At 29.0% G+C, this 22,366-nt stretch overlaps 4 protein-coding genes across 4 annotated transcripts; all 4 read left to right on the top strand.

Moving 5' to 3' along the window:
- Positions 1-588: 588 nt before the first annotated feature.
- Positions 589-2,004, top strand: LOC148232762 (chymotrypsin-1-like). Its single transcript, XM_088191142.1, has 4 exons — positions 589-743; positions 1,037-1,205; positions 1,275-1,677; positions 1,749-2,004. The coding sequence occupies exons 1-4, from the start codon at positions 689-691 to the stop codon at positions 1,887-1,889; spliced, it is 768 nt and encodes a 255-aa protein (XP_088047268.1). The 5' UTR covers positions 589-688; the 3' UTR covers positions 1,890-2,004.
- A 4,787-nt stretch (positions 2,005-6,791) lies between these two features.
- On the top strand, positions 6,792-7,989 carry LOC148232761 (chymotrypsin-2-like). Its single transcript, XM_088191146.1, has 5 exons — positions 6,792-6,868; positions 6,938-7,100; positions 7,171-7,417; positions 7,483-7,629; positions 7,699-7,989. The coding sequence occupies exons 1-5, from the start codon at positions 6,820-6,822 to the stop codon at positions 7,837-7,839; spliced, it is 747 nt and encodes a 248-aa protein (XP_088047272.1). The 5' UTR covers positions 6,792-6,819; the 3' UTR covers positions 7,840-7,989.
- A 1,433-nt stretch (positions 7,990-9,422) lies between these two features.
- Positions 9,423-10,647, top strand: LOC148232760 (chymotrypsin-2-like). The gene is made up of 5 exons (XM_088191144.1): positions 9,423-9,491; positions 9,556-9,718; positions 9,788-10,034; positions 10,107-10,253; positions 10,336-10,647. The coding sequence occupies exons 1-5, from the start codon at positions 9,443-9,445 to the stop codon at positions 10,474-10,476; spliced, it is 747 nt and encodes a 248-aa protein (XP_088047270.1). The 5' UTR covers positions 9,423-9,442; the 3' UTR covers positions 10,477-10,647.
- Positions 10,648-14,123: 3,476 nt separating this feature from the next.
- Positions 14,124-20,202, top strand: LOC148232759 (transmembrane protease serine 9-like). Its single transcript, XM_088190667.1, has 11 exons — positions 14,124-14,195; positions 14,260-14,422; positions 14,488-14,734; positions 14,815-14,961; positions 15,044-15,178; positions 15,493-15,591; positions 18,152-18,269; positions 18,323-18,491; positions 18,560-18,806; positions 19,853-20,002; positions 20,062-20,202. Exons 1-11 carry the CDS (start codon positions 14,147-14,149, stop codon positions 20,200-20,202), a joined length of 1,665 nt encoding a protein of 554 aa, XP_088046793.1. The 5' UTR covers positions 14,124-14,146.
- Positions 20,203-22,366: the final 2,164 nt, after the last annotated feature.

Here is a 22,366-nt window from a genome sequence, read left to right as displayed (position 1 = left end):
TGCCCCAATACCGGTATTATGAGTATGGAATAGTTTTTTTGGATAATGATAAAAAAAATTTTTTTAATAAACCACTTTAAATTGTTTTAAATTGCTAAAGTACGCCAAAATTTGAATACATATTTTTTTCTGTATGGAAAAACAAATTCACATTATTTACATTATATTTAAAATCTTTTATAAATTAAACATATTTTTTTAAGTTTAAGAAATATTTTCTTTTATTTCTTGTATGTAAAAAATAATATTTATTTTATTTTCGTATTTCGAAAGCGACTTTAAAGACAAGCTAATTATAATATTTGTAATGTTATATATCTTTTAAATTTATTTTATGAGAACTTCATCTTTAGAATATATTATATATAATTATTTTACTTTCAGAAATCTAACGTTTTAAGGGCAAAAATTAAAGCTTATGGCATAAATATTATCAGTTATGTCTACGTGTGATTTTAACAACAATAAGCTATTTATAGTTTATTATTTTAATCTCTTTCCTGCTTTATTATCATTTAATAGGAAATGTTATCTTTAAAAAATAAAAATAAAACAATTCTTAGAAAACCATTGAAAACAATATATACTTATTTGAATCATTTTATTTTGTAAAAGATTATAAGATTTTAATAGATATTGTATAGTATATAAAGCGTAAGTGAAGCAAAGATTTTTAACTGAATTCAAAATGGCATTCAAACTGGTTGCAGTGTTGCTACTAGCGGCTTTTGGATCATCCTTAGGTAAGTAAAATATTGTCTTAATATATACACCGTTCTGATTACAAAAAAATAATTCAATTTTAATAAAGTTTATTTTTAAATAAATCATAAATAAAAATATTATTTTAAAGGAACGCATTTATGTCATACATATATAAAAAAAATTAAAATATATGGTCCATATAGAACACTCTGAAGTTAGTCGCAAGCTAATTAAATTTTAAATAAACACTTATTCATTTAAAAAATATATGATAATATTCACCCTATTGCATCTACTCTTTATATTAAAATTAATATAATTGTTTCAACAGGACTTCCCCTTGAAGATTCGCGCATTGTTGGTGGATCCAATGCACAAGATGGCAGCTATCCATACATGGTATACATGAGGATAAAAACCGACAGTGGACAAACAGCTCTCTGTGGTGGTGCCATAATTACCAGAAAAACTATTCTCACAGCTGCCCATTGTTTTGATGTGTAATTATTTTTTAATATCATTAAGATGCATTTAAAAAGCCAAAATAAATATATTTAACGATATTCTAGTTGCAAGACTTGTGAAGTGGAAGTTGTCGTCGGGACAGTTCGTAGAGATTCTGGTGGCACTGTCTACAAATCTAAAACTATCAAAAAGCCCAGTGAATACAAACCTAGCACTATAAAGCCGTCACGCTTTGACCTCGCTATGGTAATTGTGGATGACCCTATTGTTTTGGGAGATAAGGTCAAAGTAGTAGCTTTAAACTATGGAGCTGTAGGTGGTGGAATAGATGCGATTATTACTGGTTGGGGTATGACAAAGTATCCCGACGCTGGATCTAATATCTTGCAAATGCTAAAAGTAAAGACCATTACTAATAAACAGTGCATTAGTGATGCACCCAGCAGTGCCCAGATCATTGATGCTCATCTATGCACTTTCACAAAGGTTGGGGAAGGTGCTTGCCAGGTATAGCCAGATTTGATAATGCTGAATTTTTAATAATATTAAAAATATATGACACTATTTTTTAACTTCAGGGAGATTCTGGAGGACCATTGGTAGCTGGTGGTAAAGTAATTGGTATTTTATCAGGTGTGGTGCCATGTGGAGTTGGATCTCCTGATTTCTTCACCAGAGTCAGCTCTCATTCTGACTGGATTAACCAAAATAAAGTATAGACGAATAATTTAAAAATACTGTACTTAGTTTAAGTGTAACTACAACTAATGTTTTATTCATATTTAACCAAAAAATGTATATGTTATTATGAAATCAAAAATTAAAAAATTATAAAATCGTCTTAAATATTTAACAGCATGATATATACACATTGCGTTATATAGTACATATTTTTTAAATAATCATATTCGTATTAAAAGTTTTGCATTCAATAAAAAAATGTAACTTTTTTTTAGTAAATTAAAGCTCAATATATTTGTAAATAAAACAACAGTTAGTGAAGTAATAGCTTCAATTTTTTCAATAAAAATGTTATTGTGAAGTGCAAAAAATTCCTCGTTTTTATTAAGCAAATGTATATTTTTCTTAGGATATCGTTGCTTTTTTTACATATAATTATTTATAATAAAAATATTTATTTGAATACTAATTTGTTTTTTTATAAATAAGAGTTTTATTTTTTTTGAAAAATAAACATAAGAAAACAGGAAGTTTTATGTAATTTATTAGGATATGTAAAGACCTTTTTAAATACATATCAATTGTTACAAGTCTTTTCGTTAAAATTTAAATTTGTATGAATATTTAAAAATGTATAACAACTAATACATTTTTATACGACTGCATAAGACAAGGTGGGTCTGTGCCAGATGCTTAAAATATGCATACTTTCTTGAAAGCTTAAAATAAAGTTTAAGCTTTTAAGAAAGTATGCATATTTTTACTACACTTTAGATTTTTACTACTTTATAGAAGTGAAAATGAGAATTCTTATTTTTTGAGAAATAAGAAACATCAAGAAACTTAAATGTTTAATGAATGCATATAACAGCTTAGCTATTTAATGATTTTTAATATTTTATTTGAACATGTCTTGTAATTCAGTGATTTCCATTAAATTTTGTTTTTAAAGAATTAAAAAATGTTAAAAATAATATTCATAAATAAATATCATCTTATTTGCTCGTGTTATTAGTACAATAATAATGATCTGGATATTTTTAGATTAAATTTTACAATTCGCGTTTATATTAAGCCAATAATATAGAGCCACAGCACAAGATTAACTTCTTATCTAACACAAGTTCTAATCGCAAATGTAAATCGCAGATAAGCTTATTGTAAATATACAGAAATTGCAAAATCTAATTCTAAAAAAATAAACAAATCGATTCAACGGTTTATTCTTTATTTTTCTTATAGATAAAACTGCAATAATATTTATTTATTATATACAATCATAAGTATCGTTACTATGTTTTATATTTCAATAGTAACACAATTGAGAAATGTCACATATTTACAAAATTTTTTTCTTGACAATTGTTGCACTATATTATGGTAATTTTACATCTATTAGTTTTAAAGACACAATTTCATATTCATAGGATATTATTTGCCTGTAAGAATCTTTCATTAACAATATAAAATAACCATAATGGTATATCTAAACATATATTTGGATTTAAATAATTTACTACTATGGGTAGGAAGCATCATAAAAAAATGACTATTTTGAGAGCCACATGTTGTTTTGATATGTATCAAAAAATATAATAAATATTTATGTATTTATAACCTAATAAATATTTTAATATTTTAGATCGTGTGATATTGATTTTATTATAGGATCGAATCGACGAGATTTTGGTGGCACAGTTTATAAATTAAATTTGATCATCAAACGCAAACATTATGAGAATGTTACAAATAAATCTAAATTACATGATATTGCGTTGGTGAAAAATAATATTTTTGGTTATAAAATGAAAGCAATTTCATTGAATAGAAATGAGGATGTTAATGAAGTATTTGGTTTTTTGATAGGATGGGTAAAAACAAGGGTTTATATTTTAATACTATTATCATATATAATAAATATCATTATCACTTAAAAAAAGTTATTTTCCAGTACTGAAAAAGTAAGAAACATTATACGAGTAATAAAACTTAAAACAATCACTAGCAAAAAATGGCAACAATCTTATAAAGAAGACTGCAAAATTTCAGATACTCATCTTTGCATATTCACCAAAAATAGACAAGGAACGCGTTATGTTTGTTATTGTTTTACTATCTGATATTTACAGGAAAATACTGGAAGTCCATTGATAGCAGAAGACAAAATTATAGGGGTAATTTCAGGCGGAGAACTTGATTTTTTTACTAGAATCAGTAAATATATTTCTTATATTGAAAAACATAAGCATTGATGTATAAATATGAAAAAAAAACTATTATAATTAAATAAATTAATAATTAATAAAAACCTATCAATGATTGGTACTTAACATAATTACAGTACAGCTATATTAGACTCTCAACTATAACTGATCCAATAAGTACGTTTTGTGTTTGATTAATTGAATGTCAATATAATAACCTTTATTTAGGTTATCAATTAATTAAAACTCATCAGAATTGATAAATATACGACAGATTCTAATCATGCTTTTTATTTAAAACTTAATCAAGTACACTTCTAGGACAATAGTCTCAAGATTTAAAAGATTTTTTATCATCCCAAGTGTATATAATATTATCATTGTATTTAAGACTCCCTTTCACTATTAGTAGTAGTTATACCTATTTTTTATTTAAGCTTAAATATAGTAGAGTTTTTAATATTTTTATTGTAATTTTTTTTTATTAGATAAATTTTAATACTCTGGTTATATATTATCTATTTAATAAAATAAGAAAAATAATATTTTATTAACATAAACCTCTTTTTTATTTTAATCATTTGAACATTTTTAAGGGCACATAAATCTTATCTTATTTAAAAAAATCTCATCGCCTTGTTTTACAACATTTTTATTTTTTGCATGTCCTTTTTTAATTAAAAATGTGTTTAATGTGGTAAAATAATGCAGTTACATAAATAAATTTTATATATGTAGTAAATTGTATATTTTTATTTAATTCTATATGCTAAGAAAACTTCTAATAAACTAAATATATAATCTTAATTTATTCAAAATATATTAGTTATTTTTTTAATTTTCTTACAACTAACCATCACTATATCTAACACCACTATTTATATAAATATATAAATTAAACACTATCTGCTCTATAAGCGAACGCCAATCTGTCCAAAAAACTCTTTTTGTAATTGGCCGTCCTACAGAAAGGGGCGTAAAACAAAATATCCTATGTGTAATAGATACAATAGCTATATACACCAGCAACCAACAATCACTTTCTCAGGTCTGCTACAAATACTTTCTGACATTAATATTGGCATTAACACTTCGGATTTCAAAGCATCAGAACTTCAAGAGCTCTCCAGCTTCCAATTTTAATCAAGAGGAGGCCGACCCAAATACTACAGAAACCACAGCTCAAAATCTAATTTAATATTAGTAATAAAATTACCGACAAAATCGGTGAAATGTGCCTATATAGATTACAAGTATAATTAATCAAATTCCAAGGGCCCAATGCGTTTTAAATCATTAAATCAAGTACTATTATTATTATTATTAATAAAATAACAGACAACAACATAGACCGCTTCTGCCCCAAAGCATCGCATTAGCCTCTCTTATGTCAAAAAGAGAAACGCTTTTTCAGAATAAACTTTCATATGCTACTTCAAATCAGAACTTGATATTTTTACCACTTTAAGAACCAGTTGTGATGGCCTTAAAAAGTTTAAGAAAGCAACCGCTTCCCACTTCACGTCAAACCAGATTTAGCTACGAATTGTGAAATCCAAGAATTCGATATTTATATTGACTAGTAGAATAACGTGCACAACTTAAACATGATTCATTTTAAACTGTTGCGAATTATTAATAATACAAAAAAAAAATTGTGTTGAGCTACAAATTTTACAATCTATTCTTATATGAATAAAAAAAATGTGTTATTTTTAGCGTTTATTGTTTTAAGAAAACTTTAAACATACAATAAAGTAGCATTTAATAGTTTATGACTGGTAATTACTGTAATGTTTAAAGCAATGTGTGTTTATAACATATTTACAAATTATTTTCGATGCATAAGTTACAGCTATTTTAACAGCATTTTCACGCAAAAATATTAATGGTGGTGTCTTGTTTTAGAAACGGTTTTTAAGCGTCTCATAAAAGACATTCTCGATTATAAAACATCCCTAAATTAAAAATCGCCAATGGTCAAGAATAAAAATCAAAAAGTTATATGAATTTAAAAAAGGAAGTAGAGCAACTACCGCGAATAAAAAAATATCGCCGTTAAAAGTTTCATCGAAGTTGTTGATAAAAATCTCAAGGTAATGTTGGATGCAGACTCTCGACAGGTCTGTCAAACACGCGGCCTACAGTAATTTTTTGCCACCCAAACAATCTCAACTCATACTCATCTCCAGGATATTCAGCGCCCCGGGTAAAAAGATCACTGCAGAAATTTTTCGTTTACGATGCTGTTAAAATTTTTAAAACAAAATTAAATCTTCTATTTTTGTCCCAAAAATTGAGATTCAAGGCCTGCTTTAAAAGAGCTAACAGAAAGATTGATCCTCCATATTTCTTGGACTCTTTGTTTCAATCCATGCAAAATTATCTTAATGATAACAATTTTAATTCAATGCAAGAATTCAAGACAATTCTAGAAGAGTTCTTATTCTTCCCTAAATATGTTGTTTGTTTTTTAAACGTGTCTTATCTTATAAAATGTAATGTGAAAACATACTTATGTATTAATTTGTAAAGCATTGTTATCTTGATGTCTACATACAACTAAACACAAAAGTACGGAAATTGTAAACCTTTTCCAAGGTATTATTACAACTATATTGATCATGATGTTTTATCTAAACTACCAATGTAAATATTGATAGTATTGTTCCCACTACATCAAAGATTAATAGTTTTAATATAAAAACGGAAGCGTGATTTTAAAAAAATGTATTCCACCGGTGTTCTAGTTGTGGAAGGCAAGATGTTCAAGACCGTAGCCTTCTTCCTTACTCTCGCTGTCCTAGGACATGGTAAGTAAAAAATATTAAACATAATTTATATTGAACTTTCAATTACTTACATTGGTGTTTGATCTTTAGGAGCTCCTTCAGAATCTGACTGGAGAATTGTAGGAGGAAAGCCGGCTGAACTTGGACAGGTACCTCATCAAGTATCGCTTAGATCAAGCTTCAACTCCCACTTCTGCGGAGGATCGATCATCGGGAAGCGTACCATCTTAACAGCCGCCCATTGCCTTGTCGGGTAAATTGAATTTATAATCTATCAAATTATTATATGTATCTAAGTTATTAATTTTAAATAATAATTGCAGACGATCACCATCCAACACGGTCGTCTATACAGGCACCACTAAATTGAACACCGGTGGAGACAGATACCAAGCAGCTAAGATCATCACTCATGCACAGTATGACGCTTGGTTGATCAAGAACGATGTTGGTCTAGTGCTATTGAACGAAGACATTGTATTCAGCGACAATGTCCAACCTATTGGATACAGTAGCAATGATGTTGGAGGTGATACGTCAGTTGTCCTTAGTGGATGGGGAAGAACATCAGTAAGTATATGAACACTTTTGTGATCCATTTAGCACTCTATTCAATGCATGCTTTTTTTAAACAGTACCCAGGAAGCGCTCCAAACGATCTCCAATTCCTAGAATTAAGGACCCTCACCTTCTCCGATTGCAAAAGCAAACTCAGCAGTGTTAACGAGGTCTTCGATTCTCAGATATGCACTTTCACCAAAGCCGGACAAGGAGCTTGCCATGTAATTCAATTGTATAAGGGCGTGTTTATTGTATTTTGAATAACGAATAATTTAATTTTGTTATTTTAGGGTGATTCTGGTGGTCCATTGACCCTCGGTAATGAAGTTGTTGGCATTGTTTCGTGGGGTTCCCCTTGCGCTAGAGGTTATCCAGATGTTTTCACTAGAGTCAGCTCGTTCGCCGAGTGGATTGATCAAAACAAAGCTTAAAAAATATTAATATTTTTTTATATATCACTTACAACCTTGTATAATATAAATCATGACATTTACATAAATTCATTGATTGTAAATAAATAATAAAAAAATATTTAATATTGTCAAAAAATATCTACAATAAAAACAATCAAAATTTATAAATATTTGTAATTATTCGGTTCTTAAACCTTAAATGATATTATTGTTTTACATCAAAAGCAATGAAATAAATATCAGATGTTTAACAGATAATTTATAAAAAATACAATATGACACAAAATTCTGTAGCATGCATCTATATTTCTCTATGTCAATGTAGTAATTTATATATGCTTATCAGATAATCTGCTACCAGCTTTTTCTTCCTCTATTTTGCTATAAAGTCTCAAAACCCTAAAATATGAAATTTTATTTTTTTGCGAAAGTAATTAATTGTAAACGTCGTAAATGCCGATTTTAAAAAGAATCGACAATCTACCCAAACAACATAAAAAATGTCATTGTTACTATTTCTCTAACAACAATTACTTATAAATACTATTGTTATATTATATAGTATATATTAGATAATTACAGAGATTCTAAATCATTCCTAAAGCACACAATTGCTTGGAAGTATAGGATTGTTAATTTTCTCTTATTTTCCTGATGGTTCAAAGCTATAAATCTGCTATAAAAAAAATACTTTCACTTTGACATTGCAAGAACCATTCGGCATACATAAGAGTTTGATCCTGAACTCACATCCAGCGAAGCATACACTGCATCGACACGCACAATACCTTCGAAGGTCAAAAAAAACCATCGCTTCCACTTCGATTGTCAGAAATGGTTTAACCAAGCAGTTACAATTAATCTTCAATAGTTGAACTCAATCTTTAAAACAAATTAAAGCTTTTCAGCTTCAGACTAAATCTTTTGTAAGTGAAAACTATTTCTAAAAAAAGACAACAATTAATATTATTTAAATATTTAAAAAAACTATAATTAAAATTATATTTAAACAATAAAAAATATAAAAATGGATATTTATGAATCATTACATACAATGTTTGATACTTAATATGTTGTGATAAGTGATAATGAAACGTTTTCCTAACATACATAGGATATAAACTGTTATTGTTAATCTATGTTTCATTTTTTTTTGCAAAGGATAAGCGTGAAATAAAATGGCAGTGAATATTTTCATAATTGCCAATCTATATAGCGAATCGATAGATTGATTGTTTTGAACAATTGGCCAATAGAAAATATCTAAGAGTAGTTGTGCTTTATACTATTTATTAATGATGTTAATAAAACATTGAATGAACAATAGTTTTAACACCCAAGTGTTTCTCTAACTTTTTCTTATTTTAATATATGCTGAATACATGTTTATCGTATTATCAAAATGTATATGTCATCGATCAATTGTCAAAAACTACGTCAGAGAATAGGGTAATTCCAAAATAATCACGCACATATTGAGTAATGCTGTTTTATCTGAATTATTGATATATAGATCGATACTATTGTCTTTCTTAGCGCAAAGATAAATAATTTTAATATAAAAACTGAACCAAAAATCTTAAAGACATATTCCACCGCTGATCTAGTTGTGGAAAGCAAGATGTTCAAGACCGTAGCGTTCTTTCTTACTCTCGCTGTCCTGGGACATGGTAAGTAAAAATATTAAACATTATTTATATTTTGCCATCAATTAATTCAATATATATTCTTTAGGAGCTCCTACGGAATCCGATTGGAGAGTCGTTGGAGGAGCGCCTGCTGAATTAGGGCAGGTACCTCATCAGGTATCGCTTAGATCAGCCTTAAACTCCCATTTCTGCGGAGGATCGATTATCGGACCACGTACCATCTTGACAGCCGCCCATTGCCTTGTCGGGTATGTTGAATTCAAAATCTATCAAATGGTTCAATCTATCTAAGTTATTAATTTAAAATATAACTCCAGACGATCACCAGCCAACACAGTCGTCTATACAGGAACCACTAAATTGAACGCCGGTGGAAACAAATACCAAGCAGCTAAGATCGTCACTCATGCACAATATGACGCTTGGAAGATCAAGAACGATGTTGGTCTAGTGTTATTGGATGTAGACATTGAATTCAGCGAAAATGTCGGAGCTATTGGTTACAGTGGAAATGATGTTGGAGGTGATGTACCAGTTGTTCTCAGTGGATGGGGAAGAACTTCAGTGAGTATCTGAACACTTTCAGGTTTGTGGTTAAATTAGCACAATATTCAATGTTCGCTTTTTATAAAACAGTACCCAGGAAACATTCCAAATGATCTCCAATTCGTAGAATTGAAGACCCTCACCTTCCCCGATTGCAAGAGCAAGCTCAGCAGTGTCAACGAAGTCTTCGATTCTCAGATCTGTACTCTCACCAAGGCCGGAGAAGGAGCTTGCCATGTAATTATATACAGATATAAATATTTATAAATGCGTGTTTATTGTATTTTGCAAGACGATTAATTTTATTACGTTGTTTCAGGGTGATTCTGGCGGTCCATTGACCCTCGGTGATGAAGTTGTTGGTATTGTTTCCTGGGGCTCTCCTTGCGCTAGAGGTTATCCAGATGTTTTCACTCGAGTCAGTTCGTTCGCTGAATGGATCGAAGAGAACAAAGCTTAAAAAATAATAATATTTTTAATACAATATGTAACTCACAATCTTGTATAAAATAAAACATGACATTTACTAAAATTCATTGATTATAAATAAATAATAAAATTAAATATTTAATACTGTGAAAAAATATCTGCAATTAAAACGAGAAAATTTATAATTTTTTGTAATTATTCGGCTCTTAAACTATAAATAATATTATTGTTTCACACTAAAAGTTATTAATAGTTTTCATATAAGTACTAAATTTTCAACAGATTATTATTTAAAAAAAAATCACACGCACTTAATATTATGCATTAAATAAAAAACACTTTGCTAACTCTTTTTAATAATGATAAAACTCAAGCATATGTTTTTTTTGTGAAAACAAAATAAATGTAGTTGTGAATTTTCTGATTAAATAAAAAAAATAAAGTTAACTAAAAAATCCTATTTTTTTATTAATAAAGAACGAAAAACACTGATTAGACCATAAATAATTCGTTACATACTCGTATGATATATCTACAAGAAACCAAATTTGTATAAAGTAATATACAATATAAAGGTGAAAATAAATAAGATTCATTTATAGCAACAGACAATACAATTATTTATGGTGGTCAACCCAAAGATTATTTAAACGATTCGCTGTCTCAAATTAATTATTTGACCCCGCCAAATTCATTATTTGGTTCTTGGGTATTTTTCCATAAATTTACCGGGTATTCTGTTTGTTTCCGAGTAATTTTTATACACTATTATATACTGACACAGATAAATAATTTATATTATAATATCTGTCGGTATCTCACTGTCGTGAGGTACCGAAGCTAGCGAGTGTACGAATACCGGACCCTCCACTTTTTGGGATTTAAATATTATTTTTGCTAATAATAAACTATAAAATATTAAAATACATAATAAAATATAAAAATTATTTTAAAGGTTGAAAAAAATATTTTTAATACATTTTGAAAAATTATTCTTAAACTTCATAATTAAAAAAAAATGAAATTAGCGCTTTACAATTTTGTGTAATTGCTTCTCGAACGCATCCGTAAATGGGATTTTTGCAACACCATGTGCTTCTTATATTAGTATTTAGTTGTTAATGACAGCACTTTATCACGACTATCATCGCGAATAGTACTTATTTTGAGATTTTGCCTCTTTTTATTGAAAATGTTTTTTTAAGCGAAATTTTAAAAATTCTTTAAGAAATATACCTTTAAATTATTTTAAATTGGCAATGTTAAGAAAAAAATTAATTACGCCTTTTTCTGTGTGGAGAATTGAATACAAATCCACATTATTAATATTATATTTAAAATCTTTTATAAATGAAAAATATTTTTCTTAAGCCATAAAAATATTTTTTTAAGTCTTGATGATTCTCTTACATATTTTAATAAGTGTTTTACAATTTAAATCGATAAAATCAATTGCTTAGTTTGTTCTAAAATGCGTCAAAACCAGATTTCCCTTGAATGTCAAAATTGATTACATATAACAACTCTTTTGTCATCTGTCAAGCAAGCGCCGCGCTCAGCTTAGAGCAATTAAATAAACAGTGAAATATGGTATAATCACAGCATTTTTCTCACACAGTGCTGATTGAAGATTATTGAAAATGATGTAGCACGTGGAATTATAAACAATATAAATAAAACTTTAAATTATGACTATGGTAGTGTTTGGTTATATGAATAATTTATCACGGTAAATCTAACAAAATTACTAGTGACTTTCTATTATCAAATATTAAAAGACAAACAGCAGTGATTTGACAAATCAAGGTACACATATATGTATATATATATATATATATATATATATATATATATATATATATATATATATATATATATATATATATATATATATATATATATATATATATGTATATATACCAAAGTTAACGTAACATATTTCAATATGCAGTAATAATGAAAAATGTCATAATAATGTAAACAAAAAGTTACATTTTACCCACCATATAGTATAATTTACGGTTAATTTTCAGAAGCAATGTAAGATCTAATAACATTTACGTATTGCAAACAATTAAAATATGACGGTTTGCGACAACTTTCAGTTTAAGAAGAGATGCGAATCTACGTGTTTAAACCACTACGGTAACTTTTGTTAATTTTCGTTTAATTTTTATTTATGGATTATATTATATTAGTAGTAATAATGTGTTCAATATATAGCTTTTGATAACGGTTTCATTGTTTTTAATTATTTTTCAGAAGCAATGATAGAACAATTCGATAACCTATATGGTGACAACATAGAATTGGTATACACAAAGAAAAAGTAAATCATCTTAAGTTAAAGTGACTGTCAGCAAGTATTATCTTTTTATGAATAGCATACTACATCAATTTTATGTAACGGAATATCCTGAATTTGACTGATCAGTAAAAAAAAAGTTGCACAGAACAAAAATAATCACACAACATATTTTGCCACATTGGAATTAAAAATAACCCATTCTTATATATTTGCCTTATTAGTAATTTTAGGTATACAGTCACATATTTATATAATTTTTTAAACTAAAGTTAGTTTATATTAAATCTACTTAATGAAGTGAAAAAAAAAATATACTTTAATGGTAAGTCAAAAAATGATTGAGAAGCGCAAGAATATCTGCAATTTAACTCTTCCGACGACAGGCAAACAAATACTGATGCACAATTGAAACACCGTCTGATGCGTGCGTCAGAGCGTGAGACACCTTGCTCTAGCTCTTGCTTTACCACACACACTTGTGCATCTCGCTCGCATATGTATAAGCGAATCCGTGCGAGAGAAAAGGGGAATATACTCAACCATCTCTCTCTTGCAAAATTCTCTAACATAGTGGGATAGCATGAGCGCGTGATGGTTAATGTGACTAACGGAGCAGGTGATTGGAACCATCACATTTCAAATCTTAAATTAATTATTACAACGCAACATCAATGAGTGATCGATACAATATCATAAATATTATTTAATTATTAAAAAAAACTAATACCAATAATACAATTGCTATGATTATGATCATATGTAAACAATATAAAATATAAGAATGGATATTCACGAATCATTACATATAATGTTCGATGCTTAATAAGTAGTGATAAGTAAACGAAGTGTTTTCCTAATATAAATAGGAGATAAAATAATATTGTTATTCTATATTTCATTGTTTTTGGCAAAGAATAAGCGTGAAATAAAATATCATTGATTATTTTCATGATTGCCAATCTATATATAGTGTCTTTGGATTGATTGTTCTGAACAATGGGCTTAATTGTACTTTATACTATTTATTCATGATGTTAATAAAATATTGAATGAGCAATAGTTTTAACACACAGTGTTTCTCTAACTTCTTTGATCTTAATTTATTTTAAAATATGCTGAATCTTTAAACATATTTATTGAGCTGTAAAAAACTGTGTGTTATCAATCAAGTGTAGAACACTACGTGAGAGATTAGGGTAATTCCAATTTTTGCAAAAGCATTATTACAAAAATAATCACAAATTATGTTGAGTAACGATGTTTTATCTGAATTTGTGATATAGAGATCGATAATATTGTCTCGCCTACATCAAAGATTAATAATTTTAATACAAAAACTGAAGCAATAATTTTAAAGGCATATTCCACCGCTGATCTAGTTGTGGAAAGCAAGATGTTCAAGACCGTAGCGTTCTTTCTCACTCTCGCTGTCCTAGGACATGGTAAGTAAAAATATCAGACATAATTTATGTTGAGCCATCAATTAATTCAATATATATTCTTTAGGAGCTCCTTCGGAATCCGACTGGAGAGTCGTAGGAGGAGCGCCTGCTGAATTAGGGCAGGTACCTCATCAAGTATCGCTTAGATCAACCTCCAACTCCCACTTCTGCGGAGGATCGATTATCGGACCACGTACCATCTTGACAGCCGCCCATTGCGTTGTCGGGTATGTTGAATTCAAAATCTATCAAAAGGTTCAGTCTTAGTTATTAATTTTAAATATTATTCCAGACGATCACCAACAAACACAGTCGTCTATACAGGCACCACTAAATTGAACACCGGTGGAGACAGATACCAAGCAGCTAAGATCGTCACTCATGCACAGTATGACGGTTGGAAGATCAAGAATGATGTTGCTCTAGTGCTTTTGGGTGAAGACATTGTATTCAGCGACTCTGTCCAAGCTATTGGTTACAGTGGAAATGATGTTGGAGGTGATGTACCAGTTGTTCTCAGCGGATGGGGAACTACTTCTGTAAGTATCTGATCATTTTTAGATTTGCTGCTCACTTTTTATAAAACAGTACCATTCAATGCTCACTTTTTATAAAACAGTATCCAGGAAGCGCTCCAAATGATCTCCAATTCGTAGAATTGAAGACTCTCACCTTCCCTGATTGCAAGAGCAAGCTCAGCAATGTCAACGAAGTCTTCGATTCTCAGATCTGTACTCTCACCAAGGCCGGAGAAGGAGCTTGCCATGTAATTATATACAGATATAAATATTTATAAATGCGTGTTTATTGTATTTTGAAAGACGATTAATTTTATTATGTTGTTTCAGGGTGATTCTGGCGGTCCATTGACCCTCGGTGATGAAGTTGTTGGTATTGTTTCCTGGGGCTCTCCTTGCGCTAGAGGTTATCCAGATGTTTTCACTCGAGTCAGTTCGTTCGCTGAATGGATCAAAGAGAACAAAGCTTAAAAAATAATAATATTTTTAATACAATATATAACTTACAACTTTGTATAAAATAAAACATGACATTTACGAAAATTCATTGATTGTAAATAAATAATAAAATAAAATATTTAATACTGTGAAAAAATATCTGCAATAAAAACGAGCAAAATTTATAAATTTTTGTAATTATTCGGCTTTTAAACTATAAATAATACTAATGTTTCACACAAAAAGTTACCATATATGTACTAGATTTTCAACATATTATTATCTTAAAAAAATATCACACGCACTTAATATTATGCATTAATTTTATTATCTTGTTTCAGGGTGATTCTGGCGGTCCATTGACCCTCTGTGATGAAGTTGTTGGTATTGTTTCGTGGGGAACTCCTTGCGCTAGAGGTTATCCTGATGTTTTCACTAGAGTCAGCTCGTTTGACGATTGGATCGACCAAAACAAAGCTTAAATTTTTCTTTGTAATTTTTCATCTTCAATTTATATTTTTTTTTCAAAATTTTAGAAATTTACATCGACACAAAATTAAATAATAACTAATAAACCAATTCTAAAATATAAAATTTAAATATTTAATTAAACTCACACACTCTCGTATTAATCATATGAACAAATGCTTAAGATAAATCATAATAGAAGAACACATAAGAGGCAAACAGTGCCATTTTAAAATGATTAAAAAGTTCCAAAATTAAGTGCGATGAAACATTGTGAATGCTCCGTGGTATGTTCGCGATAGAGACATACAACATGACCTAGTTGCTGAAGAGGTGCCAGTGTTATAAAACGGTCGCTTTTGAACACATCTGATATTAAAAACTATTTTTTTAGAATTACATGATTTTTATACCCATTTTGATATGTGTTTTACAATTTAAATCGTTAAAATAAATTTCGTTGTTCGTTCTCAAGCGCGCCCAAAACCGAGGATTTCCCTTTCAAATTTGCTTACATGTGACAGTTCTTCTGTCATCTGGCAAGCGCACGCTGCGCCCATTTCTGTGCAATTAAATTAACAGTGAAACATGTTATAATCACGGCGTTTTTCTTTCAAAGTGTCAATTGCAGATGATTCAAAGTGATGTAAGATTAGAATTATAGACAATATAATCAAAACTATAAATTATGAGTGTGCCAGTAAGTGTTTGGTTATATGAATAATATATCACGATTATTCTAACAAAATTGCCATTGACTTTCCAGGATCTAATATTAAAAGACAAACAGCGGTGATTTAGAAATTAAAGGTATACATACCAAAGTTAATTAAACATATTACAATGCTAGTAATAATGAAAAATCTCGTATTAGTGTAAACAAAAAGTTACATTTACCCACTATATAGTATCGTTTACAGTTAATTTTCAGAAGCAATGATAGATCTAATAACATGTACGTATGGCAAACAATTAATATATGACATATTGCGACAATTTTGAAGAAGTTGAAAAGATGACAATCTACGTGTTTAACTCTCTACAGTAACTTCCGTCAATTTTGTTCTTTAGTTGTCGTTTAAATTTAATTTATGAATTATATTAGTAGTAATAATGTGTTCAATGTTTACTTTTGATAAAGGTCTTATTGTTTTTAATTATTTTTCAGAAGCAATGATGAATCAATATGATGACATATATGGCTACAGTGAAAAATCAGCAACATACTACATCAGTTTGATGTAACTAAATATCTTGAATTTGGCTATACCGAAAGAGGAATGAAGGCGCAGAACAAAAATTGAATAATAACCATGACGTATACATATTTTGCCACATCAAAATTAAAAATAAGCCACTCTTAGATATTTTGGCTATCGATTATTCCAGGTATGCAATCACATATTTATAATCATTGTAAAATGTCGTTTATTAGATAACATTAAAAAAACTACACATATAAAAACTGTCCGTTAGCTGATATATATAGCGTTCCCTTCGCGACAGCACCGATTTGATCGACATTAACTTTCAATCCTCATACATACTAAGGATATATTACACGTTCACGTTTAAAACATACCTGGTTTATTTGCAATTCTTAAAATCTAGCGTGTATGTGCATTAAATCGGAAGCAATGATAATGTTTATGTAATATAAAAGGAAAAACTCACTTTTAGGCCTCGGAGCCCGGCGACGGGAATTCAAAATTTGATGATTTCATTACGAAGATTGTTTTATGATTGTTTATCTAATTTAATATTAGTATTCTTCTTATCCTAAACACATTATGTTTATATTAAATTTATGTAGTTATAACACACCTAGTGAATTTGCAATCTGATTATTTATAAAAGAAAAAACTCACTTTTTGCCCTCGGAGCCCGTCGCTGGGAATTCAAAATTTGAAGATTTCAATACGAAGATTGCTTATGATTGTTTATCTAGTTTAATCAATGTATTCTTCTAATCCTCAACACATTATGTATATATTGAATTTTCATGGTTATAACACACCTAGTTAATTTGCAATCCGATTTTTTATATTTAGTCAAATGACGAATTAATGAAAATTATTGTCGCGTAGCAAAATTTTGTTATTAAATTAATTATTTAAAACTGTTGTCACGGTACTGTCGGCCATTTTGTTTTATATTTGAATGCTCATTTTTTATTGGTCGAAACAACAGAATGCATTACCGATGCTCGGAAAGCAATGAAGCAAATTCAATTTTTATTATTATTTATTATTTTAATTAAATATATTTCCTTTGTTTACGTGTATTATTATACACCGTTCATACAAAGCAAGCAATTTTATATTTTAATTATTATTAATTTTTAATTTAATGGTGAATGTAGAAGCTAAATTTTATTAAACACATTGTCCCTGAAAATACTAAATGAAAAAAATTATGATACTTACATAAGTGATCCAATCTAAAAATGATAAATACTACATGTTTTTCATCAAACAATCGCTCACCTGAATGCACTCAAGAATATTTATTTGAAGATAAAATTAAAATTAGATAAACACCCAAATAAAATCACTAGCATTTGGTGCTGCTCTACAATCCGTTACAAGCTACATCGAAATGAAGTCTAGCCTCGTTTTCTTGATACTCGCTATCTCCGGGCTTTGCTATGGTAAGATTTTAGAAACTATCGCGTTACATATGTTTTATAACTCATATATGTAGGAGCCCCAACTGATTCGGAGATGGACTGGAGAGTAATTGGAGGTTCAATAGCATCAGAAGGTGCAGTACCATACCAAGCATCTTTGAGATCAAATAACAACGATCATGTATGCGGTGGCACCATTATCTCTTTAAGGACAATCCTGACTGCTGCTCACTGTCTTCTCGGGTTAACTAAATTATATTTAAATATTATATAAACATCTATAAATATGAACTTAATCATTCTCTCAATAGTCGCGCTCCTTCTAATACGAGAGTCTCCGTCGGATCCAATAAACTCAACTCAGGTGGAGACATTTATGAGTCCAGCAAATTGATCATTCACACTTTGTACAACACTCAGTCTAAATTGAACGACATTGCTTTGGTAATCCTCAGCAGTGACATCCAAACCAGCGATAAAGTTAAAATCATGCCAATTGGAACATCTACTGTAGGAGTTGGAGTAACATGCACTTTGACTGGATGGGGACAAACTTCTGTAAGTTTTAATCTTTTTTTTAATTTCTACGTAGTGTTTTAACTTTCAATAACTGTTTATTTTATATACACATAAATATAAAAAAAACTAACAACAACTTCACATTAAGATCAGGTTAGCATATAAATTAAATAACTAGAAATAAATTAACCGCGACCAAATTAAAAAATTACTAAATATTAGTGTCTTCAAAACAACAAATATAAAAACGTAGCACGAACCCAAAAAAAATTTCGACGCACGCTTGTTTTTGAGATAAGCGTTAAACGATAAAGAAAGGTGAACTTTTCAAAAATTTTGTTTCGTTTAACGAACGAATTCTGCGAATTTCGGTCAAAGTGCATACGGGCGATTAAGATTCTATTCACAAATGTTTTTCGAAAGCATAAAAGCATTTTTTTGAGAATCGTCGAATCATAATAAAGGCACATCAAGGACTATGAATATTAATGGTACACTAGTCATTCGGATATATTGAGAAAAAAACTACCACCATACAAATTATTCATATAGTTGAATATTTGCCGAGTAATTCGAATGTTCGAATATTTGATTAAGAACCCTAGGTGTACCCTCTTTTTCTGACTAAGTAAGTTACTCACTAGCCGTTTGTAAACGAGAGGATCATATTGAAGTTATGCATTGAAGTGATATATCGTACTCACTCTAATCATGTCTTATATGGCAGAAACCCCTTCCTTCCTTAAGGAGAATAACGCAAGAATTGATTAGTATACCTAGTGAGACATGCTTCTAGAGAGCTGCTAGGTTCGTAGGCACATTTTGCAGGACTTCAGATGCGCGTATGGCGTTTCTTGACTACTGTTGTGTATGAATCACTACATATATTTAACGATTAACATATGTAATGATCTTCTGAATCATTTAACATTCCTATTATTCTTACTGGCCTAAATAAAACCAGGACTTTTTAACATTTAAATCTTAAACTAATATAAAATAAGAATCATTGTATTTTTAACGTCTTTTTTGAACCATTATTTTTAAATATTATATTATATATACATTTTCTATTTTTTCAACAGTACCCAGGATCTGCTCCTAATGATCTTCAAATCATCGACTTATCCTCCATTTCTAGCACTGATTGCGCTCTTCGTCTCATATGGTTAGGACCTACTGTCAGTGAAAATCAGCTTTGCACATTTACCAGATCTGGACAAGGCGCATGCCACGTGAGTTACAATATTTTAATTTTTCCTAAAAACCAATCTATAATTTTTCAAAATTGTAGGGTGACTCTGGAGGTCCATTGGTTTCTGATGGACATGTCGTCGGTGTTGTTTCTTGGGGTTATCCTTGTGCCAAAGGATATCCTGACGTCTTCACACGAGTCAGCTCTTACACAACTTGGATTAGTGAGAACCAAGCTTAAGTCCAGATATATGTATAAATATATTCGAATAATCTAAAAAATAAATAATTAAACCTAAAAATAAATATGTGTTATTTAGTATTAAGCAAATACGCAAATATATTTAAGAAGAACTTTCTACATAAAAATTAATAATTTGTGAAAATCTTCAGTATCATTAAAATATCCGTAGCGTAAAATTATACCAATTTATAAACTCTGTCTATGATATAAAAGAAAGTATTAATAACATTATATAAAACGAATTAAAACAAATAAAGCAACAGGATTTTTTTAAAGATAAATTATTATACTGTTTTAAAGCGTTGAAGATGTATGGTTCACTAAAGCTTAAAGTATATTATAGTATATGCATATATAGAACACAAAAAGAAGAAAGCGATTGATAAAAGAACTCCCTGGGTTGCCTTAATGACGTGTCATCGCCCAACGCGCCTGACCCAATAAAGAGGGTCTCACTCCGTGGATACAGCGTGGAATTTGCAGTTTCAGAAAGCCTCAAAGATCACTCTTTATATCCCTGGTACTTGGCGAAGAGAGAAGGTTTTATAGCAGCCCTTAGAAATTCGTGTCTTATAGAAATATATTTAGATAAACCGTGGCTTCTTTATCTCTTAAAAAGAACGTTTACACAATATTTTATATTTTTTGAATGGTTGCTTTGAAGTAGTTACAAAAAATGTTAAAAAATAATTTAAATTTAAATTTCTAAAATACGTCGTTTATTTTGTTTGGTGAACGGTCGCCACAATTCTTTAATCTAAATGATTTTTAAATTTCATAGTTTCAAGATTGTACAAACGATCTCAGATTATGTAAATGTTTTTTTATATCTATATACATACACATTTTCAATTTTAAAGTTAAAAATGCGCATTTTCGTATAAAAATTATTTTTAATTAAAATTAAAAACTTAGTGTAAATTTATTTTTCTGACGCAATACTAGTGGTAGTTATATATTATATAATACATATTAGTTATGTTTAATTTTAATCTCACATAATATTTTTTTTCGCGCATTCCAATACATATATTTTACTAATCAAATGAGTACGTTCGGTAAAAAGATTGTTTATAAATCCTAAAAAATTAAAAACCATGCATTTTTAGAGTTACAACTAAGCTAAAAATATATAATGAATACGTAATCACAATTACATAATATAAAAAATATTGTAAGACCATGAAAAGATCAAGTTCGATACAAATATCTCTATTTTAAATCACTGATAATAAAATTTATAAATATAAAACAATCAATTACATCACGTGAATTTTGGTCAGCAATTGATTTACAATATGATACAATTGTGTTGTTTTTAAGTGCAAAAAATACATAGCTAAAACTGCGCTCGATCTTATCTTTGTTGGTGAAACATATCTCAAAAGTTTTATCTGAAATTCTATCATATATATTTTAAATATTATTTGATATATCATATTTAAATAATTATTAATAGTAATATATTTATTGAATAAAAATAACTTATAATATATAAAATAGTAATAGCAATTTGTTAATAGAAAAATATTGTTAAGCTAAAAATCTTATCGTTCTATTCATAGAAGACATTGATACAGAGATATGACAATATATTGCTTTGAAAAAACCCAAACGGATTGATTCATAAAATCTTGAATCATTACTCTAAAAACCCTACCATTATATGATATTAAAAAATTATCTATAATCATCTTATTTTATCAAAAGCTCTTTAAGCTGCTAAAAATATTTCTAAATCATGTTTTAAATGTTTTTTATCTTTATAAACAGAATTATATATTACATAAGAAAAGTCTTGGTTATCTTATTCGATTTTTATATATTTTATTCATCAAGATTATACAATTTGATAACCCTTTAAATAAGCAAGTTTAATTTAATCGATTTTTTTAAAGTCATCCAGTGACGCAACTAATTTAATTATTGTAATTAAAGCACTGATATTAATAAATATAGTTTGAATAACTTTATTCTGAATATTACCCTTGAGGTGCCAATTACAAGTTTGACCAAGCCGAGTGGGAAACTCTCGTCCGGCCTTGTATCGCTGGCCTCCGTAATGTACAGATGCGGGGGTGAGCCTACATATTATGTTACATCTACGTTACGTTACGATAAGCTTGTATAAACAAATATTCGATTATTTATTCGAATATTT

Source organism: Plectrocnemia conspersa, unplaced genomic scaffold (assembly GCF_051122295.1).
Source record: "Plectrocnemia conspersa isolate PC_06_02 unplaced genomic scaffold, ASM5112229v1 ptg000008l, whole genome shotgun sequence".
NCBI lineage: Eukaryota > Metazoa > Arthropoda > Insecta > Trichoptera > Polycentropodidae > Plectrocnemia > Plectrocnemia conspersa.
Note: the sequence above shows the minus strand (reverse complement) of the source record. Positions and strands in the feature narration are given on the sequence as shown.